Raw genomic sequence first — 24453 nt, 5'->3', positions numbered from 1 at the left:
ACATATTGTTTGTAAATTGGATGTTTGATAATGCTTAAATTGTATAAAGTCTGTGCATTACAGAGGGCCCTTTTCTCAGATGTGCAATTACTCTTTGAAGAAGTTGTAGCACGTTTGCGTAATTGGAGCAGATCCAGGCAGCTAAAGAACTGTCATGTTATTACCAAATGTGCACAATCTTTCTGAACTTGATCGATGCTTAAAATGCTACAGGAAACACCTTTTTAGATTCACTGTTTTTTAACCCATACCCTAAAAAAGGCCTCTGCTGGTGCATCCTGCTGGGCTTGAATGGGAATTTATCAACGCCATTCAGAATATACACTCACCGGCCACTTTATTAGGTACCCCATGCTAGTAACGGGTTGGACCCCCTTTTGCCTTCAGAACTGCCTCAATTCTTCGTGGCATAGATTCAACAAGGTGCTGGAAGCATTCCTCAGGGAGTTTGGTCCATATTGACATGATGGCATCACACAGTTGCCGCAGATTTGTCGGCTGCACATCCATGATGCGAATCTCCCGTTCCACCACATCCCAAAGATGCTCCATTGGATTGAGATCTGGTGATTGTGGAGGCCATTTGAGTACAGCGAACTCATTGTCATGTTCAAGAAACCAGTCTGAGATGATTCCAGCTTTATGACATGGCGCATTATCCTGCTGAAAGTAGCCATCAGAAGTTGGGTACATTGTGGTCATAAAGGGATGGACATGGTCAGCAACAATACTCAGGTAGGCTGTGGCGTTGCAACGATGCTCAATTGGTACCAAGGGGCCCAAAGAGTGCCAAGAAAATATTCCCCACACCATGACACCACCACCACCAGCCTGAACCGTTGATACAAGGCAGGATCGATCCATGCTTTCATGTTGTAGACGCCAAATTCTGACCCTACCATCCGAATGTCGCAGCAGAAATCGAGACTCATCAGACCAGGCAACGTTTTTCCAATCTTCTATTGTCCAATTTCGATGAGCTTGTGCAAATTGTAGCCTCAGTTTTCTGTTCTTAGCTGAAAGGAGTGGCACCCGGTGTGGTCTTCTGCTGCTGTAGCCCATCTGCCTCAAAGTTCGACGTACTGTGCGTTCAGAGATGCTCTTATGCCCACCTTGGTTGTAACGGGTGGTTATTTGAGTCACTGTTGCCCTTCTATCAGCTCGAACCAGTCTGGCCATTCTCCTCTGACCTCTGGCATCAACAAGGCATTTCCGCCCACAGAACTGCCGCTCACTGGATGTTTTTTCTTTTTCGGACCATTCTCTGTAAACCCTAGAGATGGTTGTGCGTGAAAATCCCAGTAGATTAGCAGTTTCTGAAATACTCAGACCAGCCCTTCTGGCACCAACAATCATGCCACGTTCAAAGTCACTCAAATCACCTTTCTTCCCCATACTGATGCTCGGTTTGAACTGCAGGAGATTGTCTTGACAATGTCTACATGCCTAAATGCACTGAGTTGCGCCATGTGATTGGCTGCTTAGAAATTAAGTGTTAACGAGCAGTTGGACTGGTGTACCTAATAAAGTGGCCGGTGAGTGTATGATGAGGTTATTCTCCAATAACAGGAAGTAGACAATCACACATTTGTCAATTCCTGGGTTTATTTCATTATTTCTCTTCTTCTGAGATTTGCATTCAAATAAATGACCCGGATCCCTCAGCAGTCTTCTGCATGCGTGCACCCGTCGAGAAGGGGCACCCGCCGGGAAGGGGCACCCGCCCAGCGCTCAAAAATAACCTTTTGTCTTTTAAAACATTAAGATTTAAATAAGTGCCATTAGTGTTTGTACTGGGAAGTTGATTTACTCTTAGAAGTATAAATAAAAATGCTCATCAATGAGGTTCATGCCAGGCGTCTCTTTTAGACTTTGATCAACAATGAGCATCCAAATTAAAATAGGTGGTAAAAAGATTTGATGCAGTAATTTATCTTTACCAGATTAACCAAATACTCTATTAGATATTTGCCGCTAGCATGAGATTTACTGAGGGTCTCTAAGGAAGCATCTGTTATAAGTCTGAAAGACGAAAGCTGCCTTTTGAGAAGCGTTCGACATGAGACCTTGATGGACACATGCGTGTGGACAAGAGTACGTACGTGAAGGGTTCAGCCTGCTCTCAGATACTGGCAGGCCTTTCAGGATTCATTCACTTTATTTGTTCCACCTACATCTTTGACCGAAAGAGATATAATATAAAAGTATAAACCCATCTTTCCAATGCTTTTCATCGTTATGAGGACACATCTGAATAAACTGAGTTTAATATTATAGAAAATAGTGTCTCCTGAAGGATAAAATTTCTTGAATTGCAAAATATTCCATCCATTCCTTAACATAGGTTGGTCATCTCTGTGAATCACATATCATGACTGTTTGTCTCCACATACATTTGTGTGTGAGTGTGTGTCTGTAGTTGTGTGTGTGTGTGTGTGTGTGTCTATTTTGTGCAGTTACATGCAACATCAAGTATCTCTCCATACCCATCATCCTATCCTGCCCTGTCTGCAGCCTGGACCCTGCTTTGTGGCTCTGTTGTCAGGGTAACATCCCACTTCATTGTCCAGTCACAGAAGGATGTTGGTAAGACTTCGCCCCCCGATATGTCATTATTTGTCATCATCATGTCACATTTTTTAGGTCATTTGTCGCTCATCTTCATCAACCCTGTGAGTAGGCGTGGTCGATTACACATTAGAGATGTTGAACTCTTTGTCGTCTCGGTTGTTTTCAGTGTGTATATAGGTTTGTAGCATCTATATGTGTGGGTATATATAAATATACACGTGTGTGTGTATATATCTATATATATTTATATATGTGCGTGTGTATGCGTTTTCCTAGATCTTCAAAATCAGTATGTGTACCGGACTTCGGTGCGAAGGTGTTTACATGCGTGTGTGTCTGCATACGCTTGTGTGTGTGTGTGTGTGTGTGTGTGTGTGATCTCAGATCCCAGACTCGATTATCTCGCGGGGTGTGCAGGTGTTACCCAGGGATACAACCTCTCTCAGCACCACGCCCTCGGAGTCACCCCGTGCCCAGGCCACGTCCCGCCTCTCGACCGCTTCCTGTCCCACACCCAAAGTGAGTACACCTGCAGTAGTTAGGAATGATCTAATGTTTGAATTTAGAATCAATCTGCAAGACAAATTAACAGGAATGTGTATTTTGTATTTGTAAAAATAGTTCCATTACTCTGAATTAGTTGCAGCCAAACTTGGCGACAACATAAATCTCATGGGTTTTGAAATAAACATACTTTGACATTTAGAATGCAATTTATTCTTGCTTCAATGTAATGCCCTGTGTATGCCTTCGATTGTGTTGTAATGACGCGTTTTTAAATGAACCCTTAATCAGAGCCAAAATTTGACCTAAAAACACAAATCCTAAATATAGACCCGGTCTTGAAAAAGTGCCAAAAAAGTGCTCACCAAAATTCCTTAACCTACAACTTCAACAGGTGTTTCCCCAGGATACGAAAGAACACACACCTTCAACTACACACATGCTGATACACAAACACACACAGCCCACCTCAGTGCATTTTTCTGTCTGTTCAGCACTTCTTTTTGTCTCCTACAGCTCAACCGCGTAGCAATACAAATATAGTATTGTTTCTAGTGGAATTACTTTTTAACTTGAACCTAAACTTTTTTTTTATTGAATTTTTTTTACATGGTTAGAATGTGTTTTTCATTTGTATTCCTGTCTATGTTCATTTTGATTCAGTTTAAAAAAAAACACTTTGCTGCATCAAAACATCCCATAATGCACAGACTCGATGTTCTCCTCCAGTTACTCAACATGCAAAGTGCATGTTTTGTGTGCGTTTCAATATGTCTTGTATGTGAAGCCCCTGTTGTTTGTGTGTGTGTGTGTATTTGTGTTTGTTGTGTGTGTATTTGTGTTTATGGAGACAGCAGGCTGTGGTTCTGATGCTTGGATGCGTCAGCCTACAGAAATATTCCCCAGGTTTAATTCAACATATTGCAGTTTTTGTTTAACTTGATCCCCTCAGTCTACTTGTTGTGTCACTACTTTAACATTTTGTCCACACCTGTGCCTCTCTCCAGCGCTCATTTTTAGCCCACATGTTGACGGCTCTCGGGTTATTTGGGGGCAGATAGTGGAAATTTGTTATAATGAACAGTTTTAGTCTTGTTTTCTGTTTGAGTCCCCCAATTATTGATGCAAAAAGTATCAAATTGTAATTTAAAATGTTCTAGTATCCCCCTATATCTCTCCCTCCATGTTTCTAAAATCCCAAAGGTCAACTCTCTCTCTCTCTCTCTCTCTCTCTTTTTCACCTCATCTGTCAGTCACGTCTCCATGTGTCTGCCGGACAGGAGGCAGGTGCTATGGGAACAGACGAGAGGGTTGCCATGGGAACAGTAGGATGGGACGTTTTGCGGAGAAGTGAGGGCGGGAGCATAGACGGGTCATTAGACAGGGGAGATCTCTCTCTCTCTCTCTCTCTCTCTCTCTCTCTCTCTCGCTGCTTGCGTTCGTAGAGCGAAGAGAACGGGCTTAACCTGGGCGACATATTTACAAAACTCTGTTGCAAATGTCGATATTTAAATTTAATTGAAAAAAAATTGGTCAATGTGGAAATAATTTGAGAGTTTTCAAATTCCCCGGTTAAAACCAGAGCTTCTTTGAAGCGTTTTCCGGATTTAAAAAAAAACATTTAAAGTCACATACGCCTTGGGAGAGAATACAGTGAAAATACACTTAAACAATGTTACTATACATAACACCTGTACATCTTATTGACCACCTTGTTTTCCAGTTTGATGCTCAATCTTGATTCAGTGATCCTCTTTTTCATTTCACAAATGAACATATTAGCTTGAAGCTTGAAACGCTTAGAAATTGACGCTGAATCCCCTCTTGTTCTTAATCCAAATTGTCCAACGTTCAGCATTTTCGCAGCACAATTTGTATTACATGGGGATTGCATTTTATATTTTGGAAAGGTGTTTGCTGAAAGCTCTTTCCTTAAAATCTTTGACTTTGCTTTTCTGTGATGCTTCACTGAGCGACCAATCGCCCCGCCCAAGCCCTTCTTTGTCAATGACCCAGTTTTGAGCATCGCTAGCTCGTCACAATCACTTGCCGACCACATTAGCCAGCGCTTGTGTCTCTTCGGACAGTTAACCACTTCTCTGGGTGCAGCTCTTAGCTTATTTAGATTCTGTCACAGGCTGTTTCCCGGGCGACGAGCTGCCATATGTTCTCTGAAATTCCCATGTTGCGAGCGGGCTGTCGACAGCGTGTACACAGTGTCCCCCGGAGCCAGAGCCTCTTGTTCACCGATGCGTCTCGTGTGCCGTTGATTCCTCAGCTTTGTCTTGTTGGCGGCGCAGCGTATGAAAGGTACGAGTACGGGCCTTAATCTTGTCACCGCTACGAGACCATGTTGGTGGGAGTTTGTTTGTGTCTGTGTGTGCAGGTAGTTTATGATGATGTGACTAAATTTCAAACATCTGCATTCGTGAACATGTGAACCTGTGAGTCTGAGTCTGCGCGTGTGTGGGTTAAAGGAGCTGTGCAGCTTGTGTTGATTAGGTTTTGTAATTAAGAACAAACCCTGTCAGAACTGCTCCAATCCTATGTGTCTACGGAGAAACAACTGGAAATACACAACCACAGTCAAATTTGGACCCACTTCCTTAAGGGACTGTCTCATCCCATATGCAGCACACACAAACAAAGCCCACAGCCCTGAAAATGCTAGCGGATACAAACGGAGCAGTTCTACAGCCATTCATGTAACCAGATTTCCCTTTTTCTGTCACACTGTCTCTGACTCGGGCACACACACACACACACACAGAAATACACTCACACATGCACAAGTACAGGGAGGGTAGTCGTACCCTTCCACTCCTGTGAGCATTTAGTACAGTTATGTAAGGGTGAGTTTGGATTAATGAAGCATATGGTAGATGGGGCTTTGACTCAGAGGAGATTTTTCTGTGTGTGTGTGTGTGTGTGTGTGTTGTTCCTATTCTCAGACACAACCACAAAAAGTTCTGCTGCTGCTTTAGCTGGATGTGTATCATATAGATGCAATGTTGTCTTACTAATGCATAACATCATTTCCAGTTGCACTTTAAACAAATAGTTGATGTAGAGAAATACTTTTCATTTGACTATTGAGTATTGATTACATTTACTAGTCCCTTACCTTGAGATAGTAGATCATTATGAGAAGTTAAGAACTACATATTACCTTTTACTTTCAGGGACTACTACCTGTGTTTATTTGGACTTGTTGGATCAACATTAAACGTTTCTGTATAAGCTCTGGAAGGTTTGTACTCTGTGTGCCGACAAGTCAGTCACTGTGGAGAAAAATGTGACAACAATATGTTGAAAAGTGCTATAAGACAGTACAATACATTTTACCTCATTTTTTGTTGTTGTTTTAATTCAAGGCATGAAGTAATACTGCCTCTTTAGCCTGAGTGCTTCCCTTAGCTTCTACCCTCCCTCCTCCATCACAGCTTCCACCTGGATGCATCTGCAGGTGCTACCAGAATTTAGGCTCTATGTATTGTTCAGTGTTCCAAACATCTCTTGAACTTGACGGATATTGGCATTTATTATGATTAAGGTATGCAATGCTCTTTCTCTCCCATAATCCCCCTGTGCGCACAGAGGACACCGCCTCACCGTGCGCTGGTTCCTTTTGATTAATGGCTTGATGTATGGCTGTGGAGCCAAGGCCAAGGCTTATGGAAATCCACTCCTCCTTTGCCGCCATGTGAGAAATGAGTCACGTGCAGTAGTGCAATTCAGCACACGCCGCTTCCATGACCTCCACCATTTGCTCTCTGACAAAGCGGTCACTGCTACAACCAACCCTCTCGTCTGCTTGTAAACTGAGCCGCCATGGCGGGCGTGGTTTTAACACAACGCACAGTAATCTACACTACCACTTCAACTTAAACATATAGATTCCTTAGTTTTTTAAAGAAGGAAATGAAAAATGTTCATTTCACTTCCAAGAATGGCACAAAATCCTCTCGTTTTAAAGAGCTGATTGCAGATGTTTGGCATCATGCTTGATGAATTACTTTAAAAACCGTAATTCTAAATTGCTGCTAACTTGAAGCTACTACTGTGTTTCCGAGCACCAGGGTCCTTTTAGAAAAGCTCTAATTTTACTGCAATGGGGTCTGTCCTGATTCTGGACCCACGCTCCCTCCCCCATCACTATTAAATTAAGATGTTTTATACCAAGTTAAAAGTTCCTTGCTGCATCTTTTGAATATGATTGTTTGACAAAACATGTCAAACGCTAATCTAAAATGAACCTCTATTTTTAAAATCTTACCCACTGGGTACTGGAAGTAGATGGTGGGTACAATCACGTTGTTCAGTAAATCAAGATTCACTTTGCTCACACACAAGTACGCGCTCGGCTGTGAACAGTCTTCCTTTGTGGGATTTTCACAGCAGTCATAAAAAAAATGCGATAATCACATTCTGTCTGTGGTCTGTGAATTGCACATGCTGCTTGGCTCGAGCCCAAACCTGTATGCAGATCACAGGATCCTGACTCGCAAATGAGTAGCGACAGAGGATCTTTGACGCAGTGAAGTGATCAGACGGCGAGAGATGAATGATTTATGGCCTGGCTGTGTGCGTGAGCACCACTCCAATGTCAAATGAGCCCCGCTGTAGTGTGACAGATCAATGATCTACAGTGTGCAGCATCTTCTCTGCCTTCTTCCCACAACGCCACGGGCATAACTATCAGTGATGTACAGTAGAAATCGGGCCATGGACTGTTGTAACCCCCCTGTGGCCGTGTGTTGAGCTTGAGAGGATGAAGGTGTTCTGCTGGGGTTTCTGTGCTGAAGCCCAATGGGAACATCACTCTTACTGCACAGTCTAGGACCTCTGCAGGGGATTGTTTGTGCTCACGACACTCAATAGTCTGGTGCATTTTGGGGTTGACAGTGTTGTTTTTGTTATTTTTTATCTTTTGCATTTCAAATTTGAACAAACCATAACTGACGATAATAATAATGAGAACGTAAGAAATGAAAAGTTTAAAAGTGAATAGGCACCCACAAAGATGCACAAAGCCGTCCCTAAAATCGGCACAGTCTTGAGAAAGACACAATTTGAATGATTCAGCTCTGCCGTCTTTTCACCGAGTGGTGATCTGGTCACATGACTGCGCGGTGTTGTCGTTCCGTTCGGATGAAGACCGAGGCCTGGTGCGAAGTGAAGCTGCAGCATCGTTTTGACATGACAACACACCCTGTGTCGTCATTCCTTACAATTGTATTCCCTTAGAATAGATGGGGGATGTTACATGTCGTTGTGGTCCACTGATAGTCTTTGTGTTTTATTTTCCTGCTTGTGTGTCTATAGGCCTGCGTGCGTGCGTGCGTGTGTGTGTGTGTGTGTTCAGCAAGGCATACTACTAGATATGTATCGTTGTCCTCCAATGCAGTAAAGCTCATGAATGCGACTCCATGTCTCCTGGACCGCTGGAGGTGGTGAGGATTTATGATGGAGTGAGTGGAAGGGAAAGGCAGAGGGAGGAACAGAAAGGAGAGAAAAGAACCGAGTGGGAGGGCGTGAACCAGCTAATGAGTTGGAGAGGACAAGGGACTGAAAGCGAGTGGGAGGCCTGATTGTGTAGACGTCAGCCCGGTAGCTCACCTCGCATTAGCCTTACCCATCCAACTCGTCTCACTTCAAATCAGTACGAAAACCACTGAGCGGCAGTGACGAGGGAATACGTGATGAAAAGAAAGTAAGAGAGAGAGGGGGGAGGGGGGGGCGAGGTGGAGAACGCATCACATTTGTCATTTCCCTCGACCCAAACGCTCACGGGGGGGGAATGCAAGCACACACACATGCGCACACGTACCCACGCGGACATGCGCACACACAGACCTTAGTCATGCTTGTATGATTTAATGCAGCGCCGTATGTGCAGCCATACACCCTCCTCTTCCTCGTTCTCCTCCTTCTTGTCTCTTCTTCGGCGTTTGCTTTTTGCTCTCTTGTGGGTGCTTCTTACTCCTGCCTTCACTTCTTTTCTCTCTCTCTCTCTCTCTCTCTTTGTTTCGGTCACTCCTCCTCATTTCCCCTCTCTCACTTAGTGAGTGTGTAAAAGTGCGTGTGTGTGTGAGTGTGTGTGTGTGTGTGTTCTTGTGCATGGGCCGGGGAGCTCATTCTGTTCCGACTCCAGGCAGAAGATGGTAAGTAATTTCTTTCCTCTTGCATATCTGAGAGAATGTTTACAGGTTTTGAGTATGTGTGTGTGTGCGTGTGTGTGTGTCCCTGCGTCTGTTGAAGTCGTTTTGCTACTCTTTAATAAGTGAAGGCTTTTGTATTAGTAGCTGTGTGAGGGTACATTGTGTGTACAGCGTGTGCTTGTTAGTAGAAGTTGTGCTTTTTACATGTGTGCTGATGATGCCTGAAGGGGGTTCGCTGTCAGGCCATGAATGAGATTTTGAGGGCAGAGGGGAGAATAATGTAGCAGCTTGGGGGCTGCAGGGTGAGGAAAAGGATGGGGGGGGGGGGCGGTAAATGGGCTCCTGTGCTGTGTTTTGTGGCCGTAAGACATCTGCAGTAAAAGGGGGTGGACGTTACATGTTCATAAAAAAGACAAAGAAAGGAGGGTGACTGCCAGCAGGCCTTCTTATCTGTTTAAATCCTGCGACCATCTTCTTACAAGCACAAGCATCCACATCTCGTTCAGCTGCTGGTTTTACCAAGAGCGCCTTACAGGGAGTTTCATGCAAGAGAGGAATCGGAAACCCCTTCGGTACCAATGTGCACGCTGCTAGTCCTTTTCCCTCCGGCCACCAACATTAGTGGCTGGACAAGGGGGGGGCGGGAGGAGCTATACTGTAAATGAGTGCAAAATAGATGAAGAAGTGTGGAAGCAGCACCTTTTTAAAATCCACGATGGCTTTGAACAGCCGGCCACGGCGCAGGATATTGATGTAGCAGTGGAGATCCTAACGATGGCTAAATGTCAGGTACAGCGATACATTTGCAGCCTTATCGGTGCTAAGTTGCACAAAGGTTCCCACGGTGTGTGAAGAATACATCCAAGCGGGGCTTGTTAATGCCCTGCAGGGATCTATCGCTTGTTCCTGTGTGCATTACAAAATTGTTAAATCCAGCTGTTTACTGCAGAGACCAGAGATAGCCATTGATGATGTGAGGACAGGCCAATAAAATTCAAAATGATGTGTAGATTTTAGGAGTTTAGGAAATCTGTATGCTTATCAGCTTTCTTTCTTGTGGGGCAATATTTAGGAATAATACCACTGTCTTACACATAATGTAACAATAATACAACTACCCGTACCTCTAGCTCATTAATTTGTTTGTGTTGTTTAATGAGCAGATTAAACTTTGCAGCTTCACATTTACTATAGTGGCAGCGTAAAAGTACTGGTCATCTAACTTCTCTTCAAGAAACCAATCAAACACATTTCAAAATAAAGGCTCACTGTTAAAAAATACATGACGTAATCATTGTAGGAGTACAATACTCTTATTGCTTTGACAGAGATGTTTAGCTTCCATAGAAGAGGTTTTGCAGTGCTTGGCAAAATCTTTCTGTGGCCCGAAGGGAAGTGTAAAGATGCACGTCCAGCTAAAATGATATAATCCTCTGTTTGACAACAGCTTTCCATAACCTGATTTAAAAGGCAGTTTGATATTAATTGAGCTGTGAAGAATAACCCTATCCTCAGGATGATTGCCGTTTCTCAGAGAGTTGGCTTGTTCCCACAGGACACAGGATGCTTTATAAAACACATAATCTATTGTTGCAGTGACCAGATGAAGGTCGCTACGGCCCGACCGAAAGTGCTCTTTTGTCTCCGACTCAGGAAAACGCATTAAGCCCCTTTCCTTGCTTCATGGCTCAAACCACCGATGGACCATTTGGGTCAAGTTGCTGAAGGCTACGAGGCGAGAAGACGTCAGCTGAGTGCAGTGCGCTTTCTCATTGGTCCATAAAGCATGTTTATTATTTGTTTGTTATAATACTGTAGACATGTTTAGGACGCGGCAGTACCCCAGTCCACATGCCGCCCTATGAACACGCATCTGTGTGTGAAGTTTGCATGTAATATTATATGGGTCTGGAGTTACTCTTGAGCGTTATTCTGGTTGAGAATTTGCCCAACGGGCAACGGAGAGAATGCAATGAGGGCAAGAGAGGTTATAATAGTGAGACAGACAGTCACAGCGGACGGGAGGAAGACAGACACACAGACAGACAGACAGAGAGACAGCAAATTTAGGGGAGTAAGATGAATGCATGAGGCCAGTCGGCCCAGCTGTCCTGAGCATGTTCATGCATAAACACAAGCCTGTCAAATCTGTGCTGTGTTACCTCTCACTGCACGCCCAATAGTTCATTCATTCATTTTGGAGACGGCTCATAGGAGCGCAGTGATGAGCGACCAGAGCGCGCCTGCAGAGCACCTGCAGCGCCCGCCTCCGGTCCGCTGCGGTTACTGGTCGTTTGGCCTCGCGAGGGTGGATTGGTTCGCTCCTTTTATGTGCTCAGAAGGGAGCCGTTGCGAGTTTTCCTTCCTCAAGAACTTGCCGTTCGTAAGCACAAAACTTCAAATCAGCTTCAAAGCGCTGACAGCACACACGTTTAATCTGACAGCAAAAGACATCAACTCCTCAGAATGCTGCACACTCAGCGTGTGTGATGCCTGCTGAAACTGAATCCATTATTCAGCCAATGTATGAGGAATATAGCCAATCTAATAACTACTGTCCGAGTGTTGTTTTGGATGTGAAACACATAGACAGAGTAGCTTGTGTCTCGCCCGTACTTTCATAAGTTTGGCCTTTCTGTTTCACATTCATTTTGTGCAAAACATTTTGCTGTTTGAATTTTTTTAAGTTGAATTTTTTTTTTACTTTTTGTATTCATTGCAAATCATACTATTTGCAAGTTGTTGTTTTTTTATTATGTCAGAACATAATACAATAACCAATGGACTTTAGTATCATTTTAAAGATGGTCTAATGAAATAATGTACATATGCAGAAAGTGGTTTCAGACTTCTGGAGAACTTTGAATTGAATTTCCGTGGAATTGGAGGAGGCAATAAATAGCTACAATGTTGAGTAGACAAAACATTGAGCTTTGTCTTAACGTGCTAACTTGCTCCTGCAGAGATCTTGGTGTAGTTCTCTCCTGTGGTTTCCTGCCAGCGTCCATTACCTGAGCTGTGAGTTTGATGAGGGCAGCCACTGTGAATCCAAAGCATTTCAATTAGGAGGAAAGGGATGCTCATCTCCTTGACAGGCCCGCATTAGAGAGACCATTTATCACATCATCTAAAACTGTTACTATGTCATGAGGAAAGGTAGGGGATAATCTAAGGACTTCAGTAATAATTCACAGCGCGCTCTGGCTTTCACCACAACCATTATTTTACGGTGAATAGATGTGATGGATTTTTAAAGTTTTTTGACAATTTTTCCTTACACCTGTGGAATTAAATTCCATCCATTTCATGTATTGTGTACAGTGAATGATTCCCACACTAGTAAATTAAGGGGCGTGATCGCTATAGTTATACACAAAGATATCAAAAACAAGATCACCTCTGAAACTGAAGGCAACAGTTAGCTGTCCATTCAAATTTCTCTCTGAAAAAGAAACCTCTTTCCAACCCCATTAATGTCGGTAATAAAAGCCTTAATGTGCTTTTAGGTGGAAGGAATGTTGTTAGAATTGCCTTCCCATAGCATGGATGAAAGTGCTCCAATCATAGCTGACCTCAGTGGAGCAGTAATAGTTGATAATTCTGCATGCCAGAAATAAATTACATTTCTTTTTCCTGACTCTTTGTAAATCCTGTGTGATTTCCGATTTACTCGTCTCGTTTGTCTGCTTAGTCTGACGTGATGGTGATGAAGGGATATCAAGGAGACATTTTATATTGATTGTTGACACGTCTATCGATTGCAGGGCTTACCGTCAATGCTGTGTTTTAATGAGGTTTTCATCCTTAATCGATTAATTGATCTGGATTTTTGGCACCTTCACAATCATTGGAATACATGAATGTTTGTCACAGAGAACGTGGTGCACGCATGCACACATGGTGCCTTTCACACACCCTCCTGACTCAGAGGTTTGGGTTTACAAGGAGCCACTTGTATCCCGGATGAGGACGAATACACGAATGAATGCAATAGTGCTGCAACCATTCATTCAGTCAGGTCTTGTGAATACAAACAGACGCACTTGCTTATTTAGGCTGTTTGACAAGATACAGAATTGACTTATTGTTAGACATGTGTGACTCTTCTCCCATTGCTCTGAAATCCTGCTGTCCCGTCCTGTCCCGTCCTGTCCCGTCCTGTCCCGTCCCGTCCCGTCCTGTCCTTTCTTGTCCACGTCTTGTCCCGTCATGCCCTTTGCTGTCATGGCTCATCCGAGACAGTCACACAGAGACCAGTCAGGCAGAAGTCCTCCCGAAAGACAGAGGACGGCGTCTGCTCCCCCCCCCCTCCCGCCCCCCCATCAGTCTCTGAGTGTCCCTGCCCCCCCCCTCTGCTAAACCCGGCTTTGGCTCTGTTAACCCTCTTCTCTTGTCCCCTCCTCCTTGTCGCGGCACCAGGCGCGGCTCCCCTCCTGTTCATCCACCCTAAGCATTGCCGAGGTACTCCTGCATGCGTTTCCAAGACAACGTCGCAGCCTTCTCCCCCACTCTCCAACCGCACTTCTTACCCCCCCCCCTGCCTGGAATGATTGCTCTATTCCCTTAAACTTCACGTCCTTTCCCCCCATGTGCGTGCTGTCCTGCCTGCTGCACTCCTGCTGTCTCTTTGTGGGTTTTTTGTCTTTTTTTCAAAGTCCTTTTTGTGCGTTCTTTCTGTTTTTGTGTGGATGTGGTCTTGTTATCGTTTTACTCCCAATTTCTGTCATGGAGCAAACTGCCCGGTTGCCTTCGTTCTGGTAGACGTTCTGTATCTGATCCTCTCCTTGTTTCCACAACTCGCACAACATCAAAAAACAAAAACACGGCACCCTCTTTTGGCATCTTCCTCAACTGTGTTTCAACCTCAGAATTGAAGTTGAAAGATGCTTGAATTATGTATGTGAATGAAAGGGATATTGCTCGCAAGTGTGTTTATGCGCCTCAGCGGCGTGAAGGGGGCCTCTCTCTCACACAGCATCTTGTAAAAGGCAAAAGGCCCAGTTAGTGTGTGTAACTCTTCAGTGCTTGTTACTCTGGTCAGGCCCCAATGACTCTGATAAACTGATGAAGACATGGCCTCAGAGCAAGGGCGTGGAAGAGTGCCGACACTTGTCCGATGTGATATCGGAATCCATTAAGTTCCTGTAATTATACAGTAATGACATTTTTTATGTCTGCTTCGAAACCCTTTCAAAGCAGACTTATAAAAAAGTAGCCATATCAAAGGTGGTGGGTTGAAATAGCCAATTTAATCTCACTTCTATCACATTTTTCTTAATAGAAAATATGCTAAACTCATTGCAATGCAATGGCTGTCCTGCCAATACAGTAGCCAGTTTGAGTTCTTCACTTATTGGTATTTCTGTGTACATCAGCCGTAATGAAGGACAATTTAAGACGATTTGGAAATTTAATTAACATTTTAATGTATTTTTATGCTTTACTTTTGATTTATATCTATTTTTGTGTTGGCCCATGGTCAAACACTCACTTGGGTTCACTTAACCTCCACCTGCACACACAATAACAGAGAAATGTGTCCACAGCAGCAGCGATCCCACTGATCTGGTTCTGTTCTTCATCCATTTGTGGTGTTGTTGGTGGTTTTACAGTTGTTTGCAACATCCTTTTTTTTATTTTATTTTTTTGATGCGATGCAGTGGGTGTCAGGTTAGTTCTGGTGTGTGTGTGTGTGTGTGTGTGTGTGTGTGTGTGCGTGCGTGCGTGTGTGCACGCGGAATTAGGAGTCTGTGAGCACCGCTAACTGTTATGTTGTGCTGATCAGAGTGGGATGGCTTGTCCGTTACGTTTCACCTGTGCGAGTGTGTGTGTGTGTGTGTGTGACATGAAAGTGAGTGACTGTCCTGTGGCTTCCCCCAGGCCTCACGGAGAGAATTCAGGGCTCACCTGGATGAGGTCATCACGCTCAAGTCAAGGTACTCTACCTTGGACCAGGTAAACCCGCTAACCTTCTCCCGAGCTCTCTTCTGCCGGCATGCTGGTCACAAGCATCCCACATAGCACCTCACACACACACACACACACACACTGGAGACGCACAACGACACAGGTGCACAGAGCACAGGCAAAGGGGGCGGCACATGTTAGACAATATATCATGTAAGACTGGAACAAATCCAGTCTTTGATTTATTTTCTTTACTGACACCATATGGTGTCTTATGTTAAGCTGTAGCAGGAGAAAACAGAAGTTAAAATATTTAAAAATGCTAAAGACCTTAGCAGGGTGATATTGATTAACGCCGTTTTCACACATGGTTATAACGCGTTATCTGCGTCTGGATATCGGATATTCATATGTGAACACACATTTCTGTGTGAATGAGCTCAGTTTTTCTTTTTTTATCATTAGAGATCTCTTTAGAGAGGGCTGTATTTACAGAGCTACTCTCTCTGGTTTGAGTTGGGCAGGGCTCATGTTGGAAAGAGGTGATGCACCAAAAAATACTTATATTGTATTATTTTGAAATCAAATTGCAATGTCAGCTGTGGGGATGTTGGCCTTATTAATGTTGACAGCACGGTTGATCAACAGCACCCGAAACGGACTAGAGCTGAGCTTTAAAATATTAAACACCTAGTAAGTAATCTTGTTTTTAACTTTAACTCAATTGTTTTTTTTGTTTTGAAGTTGCGGTTGTCACCAAACGAACCGTGACCGATAATGTAACAATTAAATAAGATTTAAATTCAAGCTTTAGAGGCGCTAAGACAACAACTCCACACAACCTCTTCCTGCTATATGAAGCTAAAGATGACTTCCAAAGCCCATACGGCCTCCTCCTTTGCATTGACCCAGAACACACAATGTGTGTTAACAAGTCCTGTTTCTAGTTACATATCGACGTCAGACCTTAATGTTTGAAAAAAAGGAGACTAGAATGGTTATTAATACAAGGTCTAAATGCAAGGACATTAACTGATATCATTATCCAGATACAGAGTGCCTGTTAACACCAGGTGGGAACGGTGCCTTAAACTTTGAGGTACATTTTTTATTTCTTCATCCAACAGATACCTGCAGGGGGAGTTGTGACCATAGGTCTTACAAAGATGTGATACACCTGCGGTGATACACCTGGAAGTATAGTGGGCAAAAAAAAAGAAAAAATCAAGACAAAAGAGATTGAAAGTGACAAAGACACATTGTCAAGCAGCATTTGAGTTGGACTGCGTTGTCCCGCCGATGAGTTTCCCTGTGTATCACCGCTTTTAGTGGTCCTCTCGGGACCGCCACCAGCACTCATTCTCTCTCACTCATCCCCCATCTGGTCATTTCATATGATTTGTGTATCTGTGACTGGTGATGCTGTGGAGTTTTTGCTGTGTGTGTGTGTGTGTGTGTGTGCGTGTGCTTGGGTCTAACTTGGAAACCAAGTATTTGTCTGAAATAACAGAAGATCAATGGGGCAACATGTGGAAAATGCCCACGGTGCTCGGCAGTCGGGCGGAGACAGCCGAGGCCCTTGCTGAATCCCGCTTCCTCGCCACTCCGCCGCTCCCCAGGGAGCAGCACGAGGCTGCGGATCGGCCACGGTAGCATTTTGCCCCGCCCTCGGCCACTGGGTCCGCTGCTCCGTCGCCCCCCCCCCCCCCCCCCCCTCGCGGCCCGTGGGGACAGGTGGTTTAAAGCCGCTTCGAAGTAGCCTCCCTTCGCCTCCTGTCACGGCCCTTTTTGGTCCTCGAGCCAAACGGATAGACCCCCCCCCCCTCCCCTTCCCTTCCCCTCCCCCCCTTTTTTGCATAATTTGTCTTGACAGCTCCTTTGTTTTGCGCTGAGCACAGCACCTCAGCGAGTGACATCCCATAATTTCCTGGCCCGGCTGCTTATTGGCGCCATCGATTTCCCCGCAGGGGCCCACGGTCCCGGGACCCACCTGCCTCGCTGACCCGGGCCACGCTCACTACTCCGTGTCTGTTGACACCGCCGCCGCCATCCCTTTCCCCAGCCCATTGATCTTCCTGGCAGATCTCCATGACAACCCATCGTCACGCTGTTTCCGTGGCGACCACGGGGTCGGCGTGTGGAGTGATTAGTGTTTCTGGCATGGAGTGGGGGGCAGTGTTTTTTTATTTTATTTTCGTGTGTGTCGGCATTCCCAGCGTAATGCAATCTTCTAATGAGAAGAGTAAAAGGTGTCGAGCCCAAATGTTCAGACGCACACACACTCACGTAGTTATGTCAACGATGGTCCTCGGCAACATTGTTTCATGTTCTTGCTCGCAGATGCAGATGCATCTAAACTGTTTTGAGTTTGTGTGTGTGTGTGTGCGTGTGTGTGCGCGTGTGTGTGTGATTGTGTTAACATTTGCATCCCTCGTTTGAGCTCACTGTCTTTTCTTACGTGGTGCTTGCAGTGGAGGGTCGATCAGAAATGAGTGCCAGAGTGTTTGAAAGTCTGCTTTTTTGCACCCCAACACCACCCCCCCCCCCGATCCCCTCCCCTTATGCGTCCAATCACACCCCATTCTGCTTTTTCAGTCAGTCTCCACAAACACTCACTTCACAGCACACCACCCCCCTCCCCCCCCCCATCCTGCAGCTTCTTTACCACTGTGTTCATCCCCATTTGCACCCAGTCTTCCCCCATGGCCCTCTGATGGTATGATCTATTCTACTTAGCTTTTTTTTGGTCATACGGAGGTCTTGTCGTCCACCGGTTTGAGTTTTAGTGTCGTCACTCCACACTGCATCAGGGTTTCTAGGTGTTTCTTAGTGAACATTGACTGTATATTTTTGCTGCATTACCCTTAGCTGCAGGGCAGATTCATGATTCATTACTGTAGAGGAATATGTGAAACTGGATTAGGAAGCTTGTGATTATTGTGGTTTGTCTGTGTGTGCAAAGAGACTAGCTAGCTAGTGAGAATCTGCTCTTATTGTTCTGCTTTACATGTCTCTTCTTTTTATTTTAGATGTCTTTTGCTGTTGTTTTTTAGCAAGGCACACCTTGTACGAAAATGTACTAGTTGTCGTTAGTTTTCATATGTGCTGTTCAATGTCTGCAAGTTCGATCTGTGTCTTGCTGTAGCTGTATTTAGCTCCCTTAATCTCACCTTTGTCTTTTTCTGTCTCTTTTTTTCCATCATGCCTTTCCCTCTCCCTCCATATGAGGGCTCAGAAGTTGTGGCACAAATCTCTTAGCAACTACAGCTGGTCATCATGGAGGTCTAAAAAATCAAATCAGTTGTAATAAATATATGAAATGAGAATTTACACATTTAACAATCCATTATTATAGATATATACAGTACCTGTGAAGAGGTTTAAAAGTTAAAGATAATTGAGTATTTACAGCTGCATGCTGTTTTTTCGGGATCGTCATAGAATATAATAAATAAATGTGTTGTGAGTTCATGTTAAAAAGGATTTTCGATTGTGGCACTAATATTAGAAATACAGAGGCCAGACTTTTTAGATGTATCAATTCATTCAGTCACTCTTTTTTTTAATGGAATTAGTTGACTCACTAGTCTTTTGGTTTAAGAGTAGCCAGATGGTGAACCTCATGCAGTTATCGCAGACCAAAATTAGACTCATTGTTGGCTAACGCTACGAAACCATTTGTTATGTTGTTTGATTCCAAACGATGTCAGCGGTTCATCTTTTCAAGGACTCCTCCGGCATCCAGTGGGGCTGCCACAGAGTGCATTATGACACCTGGAGTCCTCCTGTGCTTTCTCTCTCTCTCTCTCTCTCTTCTTTTCTCAGTTCTGTCTCCTTGCTGCTCCCTCCTCCTGCTAGGGTTGTTTGTCGTAGTGGATGATGCCCGCCCGCCCGTCTGTCCGTCCGTCTGTCCCTCGGTCCATCTGTCCGTCTTGTCTGTCTGTCTGTCTGTGTTGTTGTGGTTGCCAGGACAGATGCACTGATGCCTGTGATTCGATGCTTTATCTCCACTAGCTCCAGTGTAGGTTGGAGGGGCTTAAAGATGATCGCAGGAGGACCTTCAGCTCTCGAGTAACTATCCCGCCCCCCCCACTCCCCTCTTTGCCTTTCCCTCTCCCTCCTCCGAGGAACGCGCAAAACAAATGCCCCGCTCTGTCCCCCCCCCCCCCCCCCCTCTCTCTCTCTCTCTCGCGCGCTGTTTCTCTATATGTCTCTCTATCTGCCTGTTGCCACCTGACTCTCCCTCGTCTTCGATCTGTCTGTCGTTTCACTCTCGTCACTCTGTCTCTGTGCTATTTCTCTGTTCCGGTGTGTTTGGAGTCTCCCCTTTTCTACGTCTCCCACGCACACTTTTCTGTCTGTCTCTCTTTCTCTCCCTCCACCCGTCTGTCCGTCTCCCCTTCTGTCCCTCCGGTTAACATGCTCTGCTTTCACTAGCTATGTCTGGTGTGCTGGATGTCTGTTAAGTAGATGCCATCAGGCCGCTAGAGTGGTCTTTATTGTTTTGTTCCTTTCCTCCCGTTTTCCCTCCTTTCTGCTGTGTCTCGGCTCTGTAGTTTAGTGTCAAGTCCGTGTCAAGTCCGTGCTTCCTGTTTTTGTTTGTTTCTTTTCTTTTCTGGGCTGTGGGACCACGTCACGCTGATCCTCATCCTTTCGTCCCTCTGTCTATTTCTATCTCTCCGTCCCTCCATGCCTCCTCCTCCTCCTCCACCACCGTCCCACCCACCTCGCCACACCTCCCATCGCTCACCCTCTCACCTGTCGGCTGTTTGGTGCCTAGTGGTGTCACAGTAATAGCCCAGGATGGCAGTGGAGGGAGGGAGGGAGGGAGGGAGAGTGGGTAGGGTAGAGGAACCTTCACCATGGATGTTTTGGTTCTCCTTGCAACGCACCCTGAACATACCCAACGTATGTGTGTTGTTGAGATGCAGCAGTTGCAAAAAAGAAAAGTAGATTTGCCAGAAAACGCGGAAGACATAGGACGGGGAGGACAACAGACAACCAGGCATTCATGCCAGTCAACACATCTGAATAAAAGTAGATAAACGGTCGAATCAAGCCCACCAATTGGACAAAAGACTGCCCTGAAATATTGGAACCCAATGGCATCAGAATTGATATTTACTGGAGTTATGTATTGTTTATGGGTGTTGGTGTACCGTACGTGTAAAAAGTATACTTTTATTCTATATCTTGTAGCCTGATAACTTATAAAATGTGACTATTCTTCCCTTATTTAGTCCTTCCCTCAAGCTTCCCTTAAACTTTAAGTATTGAGCAAACTGTTAAACCCTAAAATTCTTCTTTGCAGTAAGACCTGCAGCAGGCTACATTATTATACAAGAGGATGATCCTAGCTGTGTCCCAGTTGCACTTTATCAATCAAGAAGGTGTGCGTTGAGCCAACAGTCCCTTGTAGACCTTTATCACGCTGAACTCTGAGCCCGACCACTTTTCATCAGTCAATTGAAATTGCTGCTTGTTTTATAATAGTAGCTTATGGTGATGCACTTCAAAGTATGTTGTTTGGAATTGAGACATTAGAGTTTAAAGATTAAAGATGTATCTCATCGTTTAGTTTTTAGTTAGTTTTCACTCACCATTAACAACCATTAACCGTAGTCTCAAGATGCTTCCGGGAAGCTCAGACCAGTTGAAGCCCACTCTGTTCTCCTCCCCGCCTTGCCATAGATTACAGGTAGTAAAGCACCAGTGCAGAGATCCATCCTGCTGCATCAGCGCTCTCCAGAGAAGCCTTACCGTCCTGCACCACATCTGAACAGCCACTATCTATACTCAACACTACATTTTCACTACATTTGGTGTCACACCGTAGCACAGTTACAACATCTGTTAAGACCTTGTGAATGAGATTGTCACTCTGTATGTTGTTGCCCTTGTCCATTATATATTCCTTTCTGTAGTGCTTCAATCTAATAGTGATGGGATATGTCAGAGCATTTATCAGAGTGAATATCACCTGTGATATGATGACGTAGTGTACAGTAAGTGATGATAATGCTAATGCAGGAGATGCCATCTCCCAACAGCAGGACAAAGTGCACAGTGTAGTGTGACACGGCTCTTGCCGATGCTTATGACTGTTGTAAAAAAAATAATAATAATGAAAACAGCTTCTAATGTCAAAAGAGCAGCCGGGTTCATCTCAAATTACCACTACCTCTGCTTTCTCTCTTTCCTTTTGTCCCACGTCTTTCTCCCAATCGCCCTCTCCATCTCAAGGTGCAGTCACGATGCAGCAGCAAAGAAAATATCCTAAGATCAAGTGAGTACTGTGTGTGTGTGTGTGTGTGTGTGTGTGTGTGTGTGTGTGTGTGTGTGTGTGTGTGTGTGTGTGTGTGTGTGTGTGTGTGTGTGTGTGTGTGTGTGTGTGTGTGTGTGTGTGTGTGTGTGTGTGTGTGCGTGCGTGCGTGTGCATGATGTTAAGCCTCATGTTGAGCATCAGAATATGCTGTGGAAGCATAAGTATGTTTAAAGGAGAGAAATTGGGTCAAGGGAAATCAAGCACACTCACTGTTCAGAGAGAGTTTGGTAGTTTTACTTCTACTGCCACAACTACTAAACCAGTGAGTTGAGATAAGTGTTCATTTATCTGTAGTTTTTTTTTTTATTGCTGTGGCTCTTGGCCCAAAGGAATCTTCTTAAAATATTTTTTTTTGTCTCTAGAGATAGTTCAGTGGTTCAATTCCCTGACTTAGGAGCCATCACTGTCATGGTATTGTGTCACATCAGAGTCCCCCCCCCTTTCTTAACTGTCTGAATAATGAAAAAAAATGCTTGACAAGGTTAAGTGAATCTTAATATTTTTATGATGTTTCCAAATGACCACTGCCATAAAGCTACATATCTTGAGTTTATTGGAGACTGCAATTCTTTTTTAACAAAAATAATTTCCATATGATCAATTTCAACCGGTATGTTTTCAGATTTCTTTTTTTAATCCAATATGTCTCTTTTCATCAGGTGAGTGAATGTGAATTATTTTGGAAGGGGCAACCCAACTCCATACTGTTCCTCGTGTCCTCCCAGGTCACAGTGCAGTGGACATCACCAAGGTGGCCCGGAGGCACCGCATGTCCCCTTTTCCCCTCACCTCCATGGACAAGGCCTTCATCACTGTGCTGGAGATGACCGCTGTCCTGGGCACTGAGATTATCAACTACAGAGGTGAGGAGGACAAATTTCCCTGCGGATCTAAACAAACATTCCTCACACCTACGGAAATGTTCCAAATGCTTTCATCCCGCCCCTCGACATCTTCATTCAACCTTCTCATTATGTCTGCCGACATCAGCCGCTCGGCATGCTGGGACGTTTAGGTTTCCCCCCTTTCAGTTTCTGCTGGGGAAACATGTGTTTTGCTAAATTGACATGACAGCATTGAACTAGCGGTCTGTGCCTGAATCAGCGGTCTGCAATGCTACAGTGTCTTTCACACAGTCCACACACACACACACACACACACTCACATTGATTTGGCTACAAGGCCACATAACCCTTCCTCATGATCCAAGTATCACTTACATCTATTGCTCCCTAAGCAGAAAAGTTATTGAGCAGTGATAGTCACTTTAATGCGGTATTAACATAATACAACCTGTATTAATATTTAAATATACAGTATAAATGTGAAGGGTCACACCGCGTTGACCACAGGGAATTATCACACGACTGCAGTCTCTCTGTGATTTAAGGAGGACTAAGAGCGTCTTTAAGGTTACTTTTTTAAAAGGTTTTATTTTAAATAATAATGCACAATGTCACAAGGGTTATTGATGTGTCATTTTACAATACACAGTTGCTCAATGTAATGAGCGATGTAGCCCTTTCCCGCTAAACAAATATAATACAAATATTGAAATTGAAAGAGAATAAATTTGACTCAATAAAACCAACATTTATGAGGTTACCCACGGACCATTGGACTTAATGCATTTTCTATGTTTAATGACATCTTTGTGTTTTGATTTAGTTGAATGTTGCGTGTCTTAACGCAGACACGATGCAAACATGCAGAGAGAGGTTAGTTAACACCCATGGCTCTTGTAAGCCTTCTGGCAGAGTGGCCTCTGAGCCTGTGGATGGGCGACACCGAAAGGGCCAGAGGGGAAAACACACTCTCTTTAATTCATCTCTGAACATGGGGTAGAGAAGATTCGGGGCAATAACACCCTGCAGCTCGCATGGCGTTGAGATGAATGAAGGTACAAGGAGCCACCCTCTTTCTGCAAAGTGATGTTTCATGTTCTTCGAGAGGGGAGGGAATTTGCAGGATTTGGAAGAGCACAGCTGGGAGGAAGACCGAGGGGTAAAGAGGTGAGGAAGATAAAATATTTAGAAAGACAACAGCTGGACGCGGTCCTCTGCTGGATTTAGAGGGGCCTGCATGTGGCTGTGTGAAGTGTGCACTGTATTATAGTTTGGTAATGTGTGCATATAACGAGTGTGGCTTCATGTGGATCAATCTCTTTATATTGTCATAATGGTGTAATACACAATGTAATCCCCAAAATGTCAAAATATTTCTTTAATTCCCATCAATCCATATGCAAGAATGTCCGTATAACTTTTCACTTTTCAGGTTTTTACATTCCCATTATATATACAGAAATACATTACATTACTGGGTTCACTGCAAATTTATATTTCCATTCATAGTATGTATTGCTATTCATTTTTTTGATTCATTTATTTGCTGCATAATTTAGCTTGACGTGCAATGACGATAAAGGAAATATATGTACACAGGTATCTATGTGAATGTACTGTCTTCTAAAGCTTCAGGTTGTTTCTAGGGAGACGACTGATGTCACGATGCCCCTTGATTTCATTCTCATAGTTTAACCCTTTTTAAACCCTGCGTCTGCTGCCAGGGATGTTTTCGCAAAGCGTCAGATCAAATATATTTTTCATCTTCGGCGCCACCTTTGTTCTATTTGTATTCAGAGCTCAACACATGGTTTTAACAAGCCGTTTGAATAGCAGCTCGGAAGCAAAACCCAAACAGACCAAAATCTCAGATGAAATGCTGTCAACTTAAAAAAAGGCACGAGTGTCTTCTTCGACGACTGAGATGAATTATTTACTGCGGCTCGTTGTGATTTCCCTAAGCTGATGCATGTATGTATGTGTGTGGGTGTGCTTGCATATTTTTTCCTCTTCAACATATTGCTATCAAAGCTTAGATCTTGATATTAACGCCCACTTAATCAAAGCATAAAGGCTCTAACAAATGTTATAAATAGCCTAACAGCAGCTTAAAGTATTTTTAGTGGCAGGATTTTTCTCC

General features: G+C 44.2%; 1 protein-coding gene across 11 annotated transcripts in view; it reads left to right on the top strand.

The window, feature by feature from the left end:
* gphnb (gephyrin b) overlaps positions 1-24453 on the top strand; it is a 65552-nt gene that overhangs the window by 32470 nt on the left and 8629 nt on the right. For 5 of the 11 annotated variants that reach the window (XM_037449065.2, XM_037449064.2, XM_037449067.2 and 2 more), the window contains exons 8-13: positions 2956-3090; positions 13656-13697; positions 15117-15191; positions 19158-19214; positions 21387-21429; positions 22194-22331. In XM_037449065.2, coding sequence (XP_037304962.1) covers positions 2956-3090; positions 13656-13697; positions 15117-15191; positions 19158-19214; positions 21387-21429; positions 22194-22331 — 490 coding nt within the window. The remainder of the gene's footprint in view (positions 1-2955; positions 3091-13655; positions 13698-15116; positions 15192-19157; positions 19215-21386; positions 21430-22193; positions 22332-24453) is intronic. The other 6 variants (XM_062559475.1, XM_062559476.1, XM_037449068.2 and 3 more) reach the window with 5 other exon arrangements.

The sequence above is a fragment of the Pungitius pungitius genome, chromosome 20, assembly GCF_949316345.1.
Source record: "Pungitius pungitius chromosome 20, fPunPun2.1, whole genome shotgun sequence".
Taxonomy (NCBI): domain Eukaryota; kingdom Metazoa; phylum Chordata; class Actinopteri; order Perciformes; family Gasterosteidae; genus Pungitius; species Pungitius pungitius.
The sequence above is the reverse complement of the archived record's forward strand: the minus strand, read 5'-3'. Positions and strand labels throughout refer to the sequence as shown.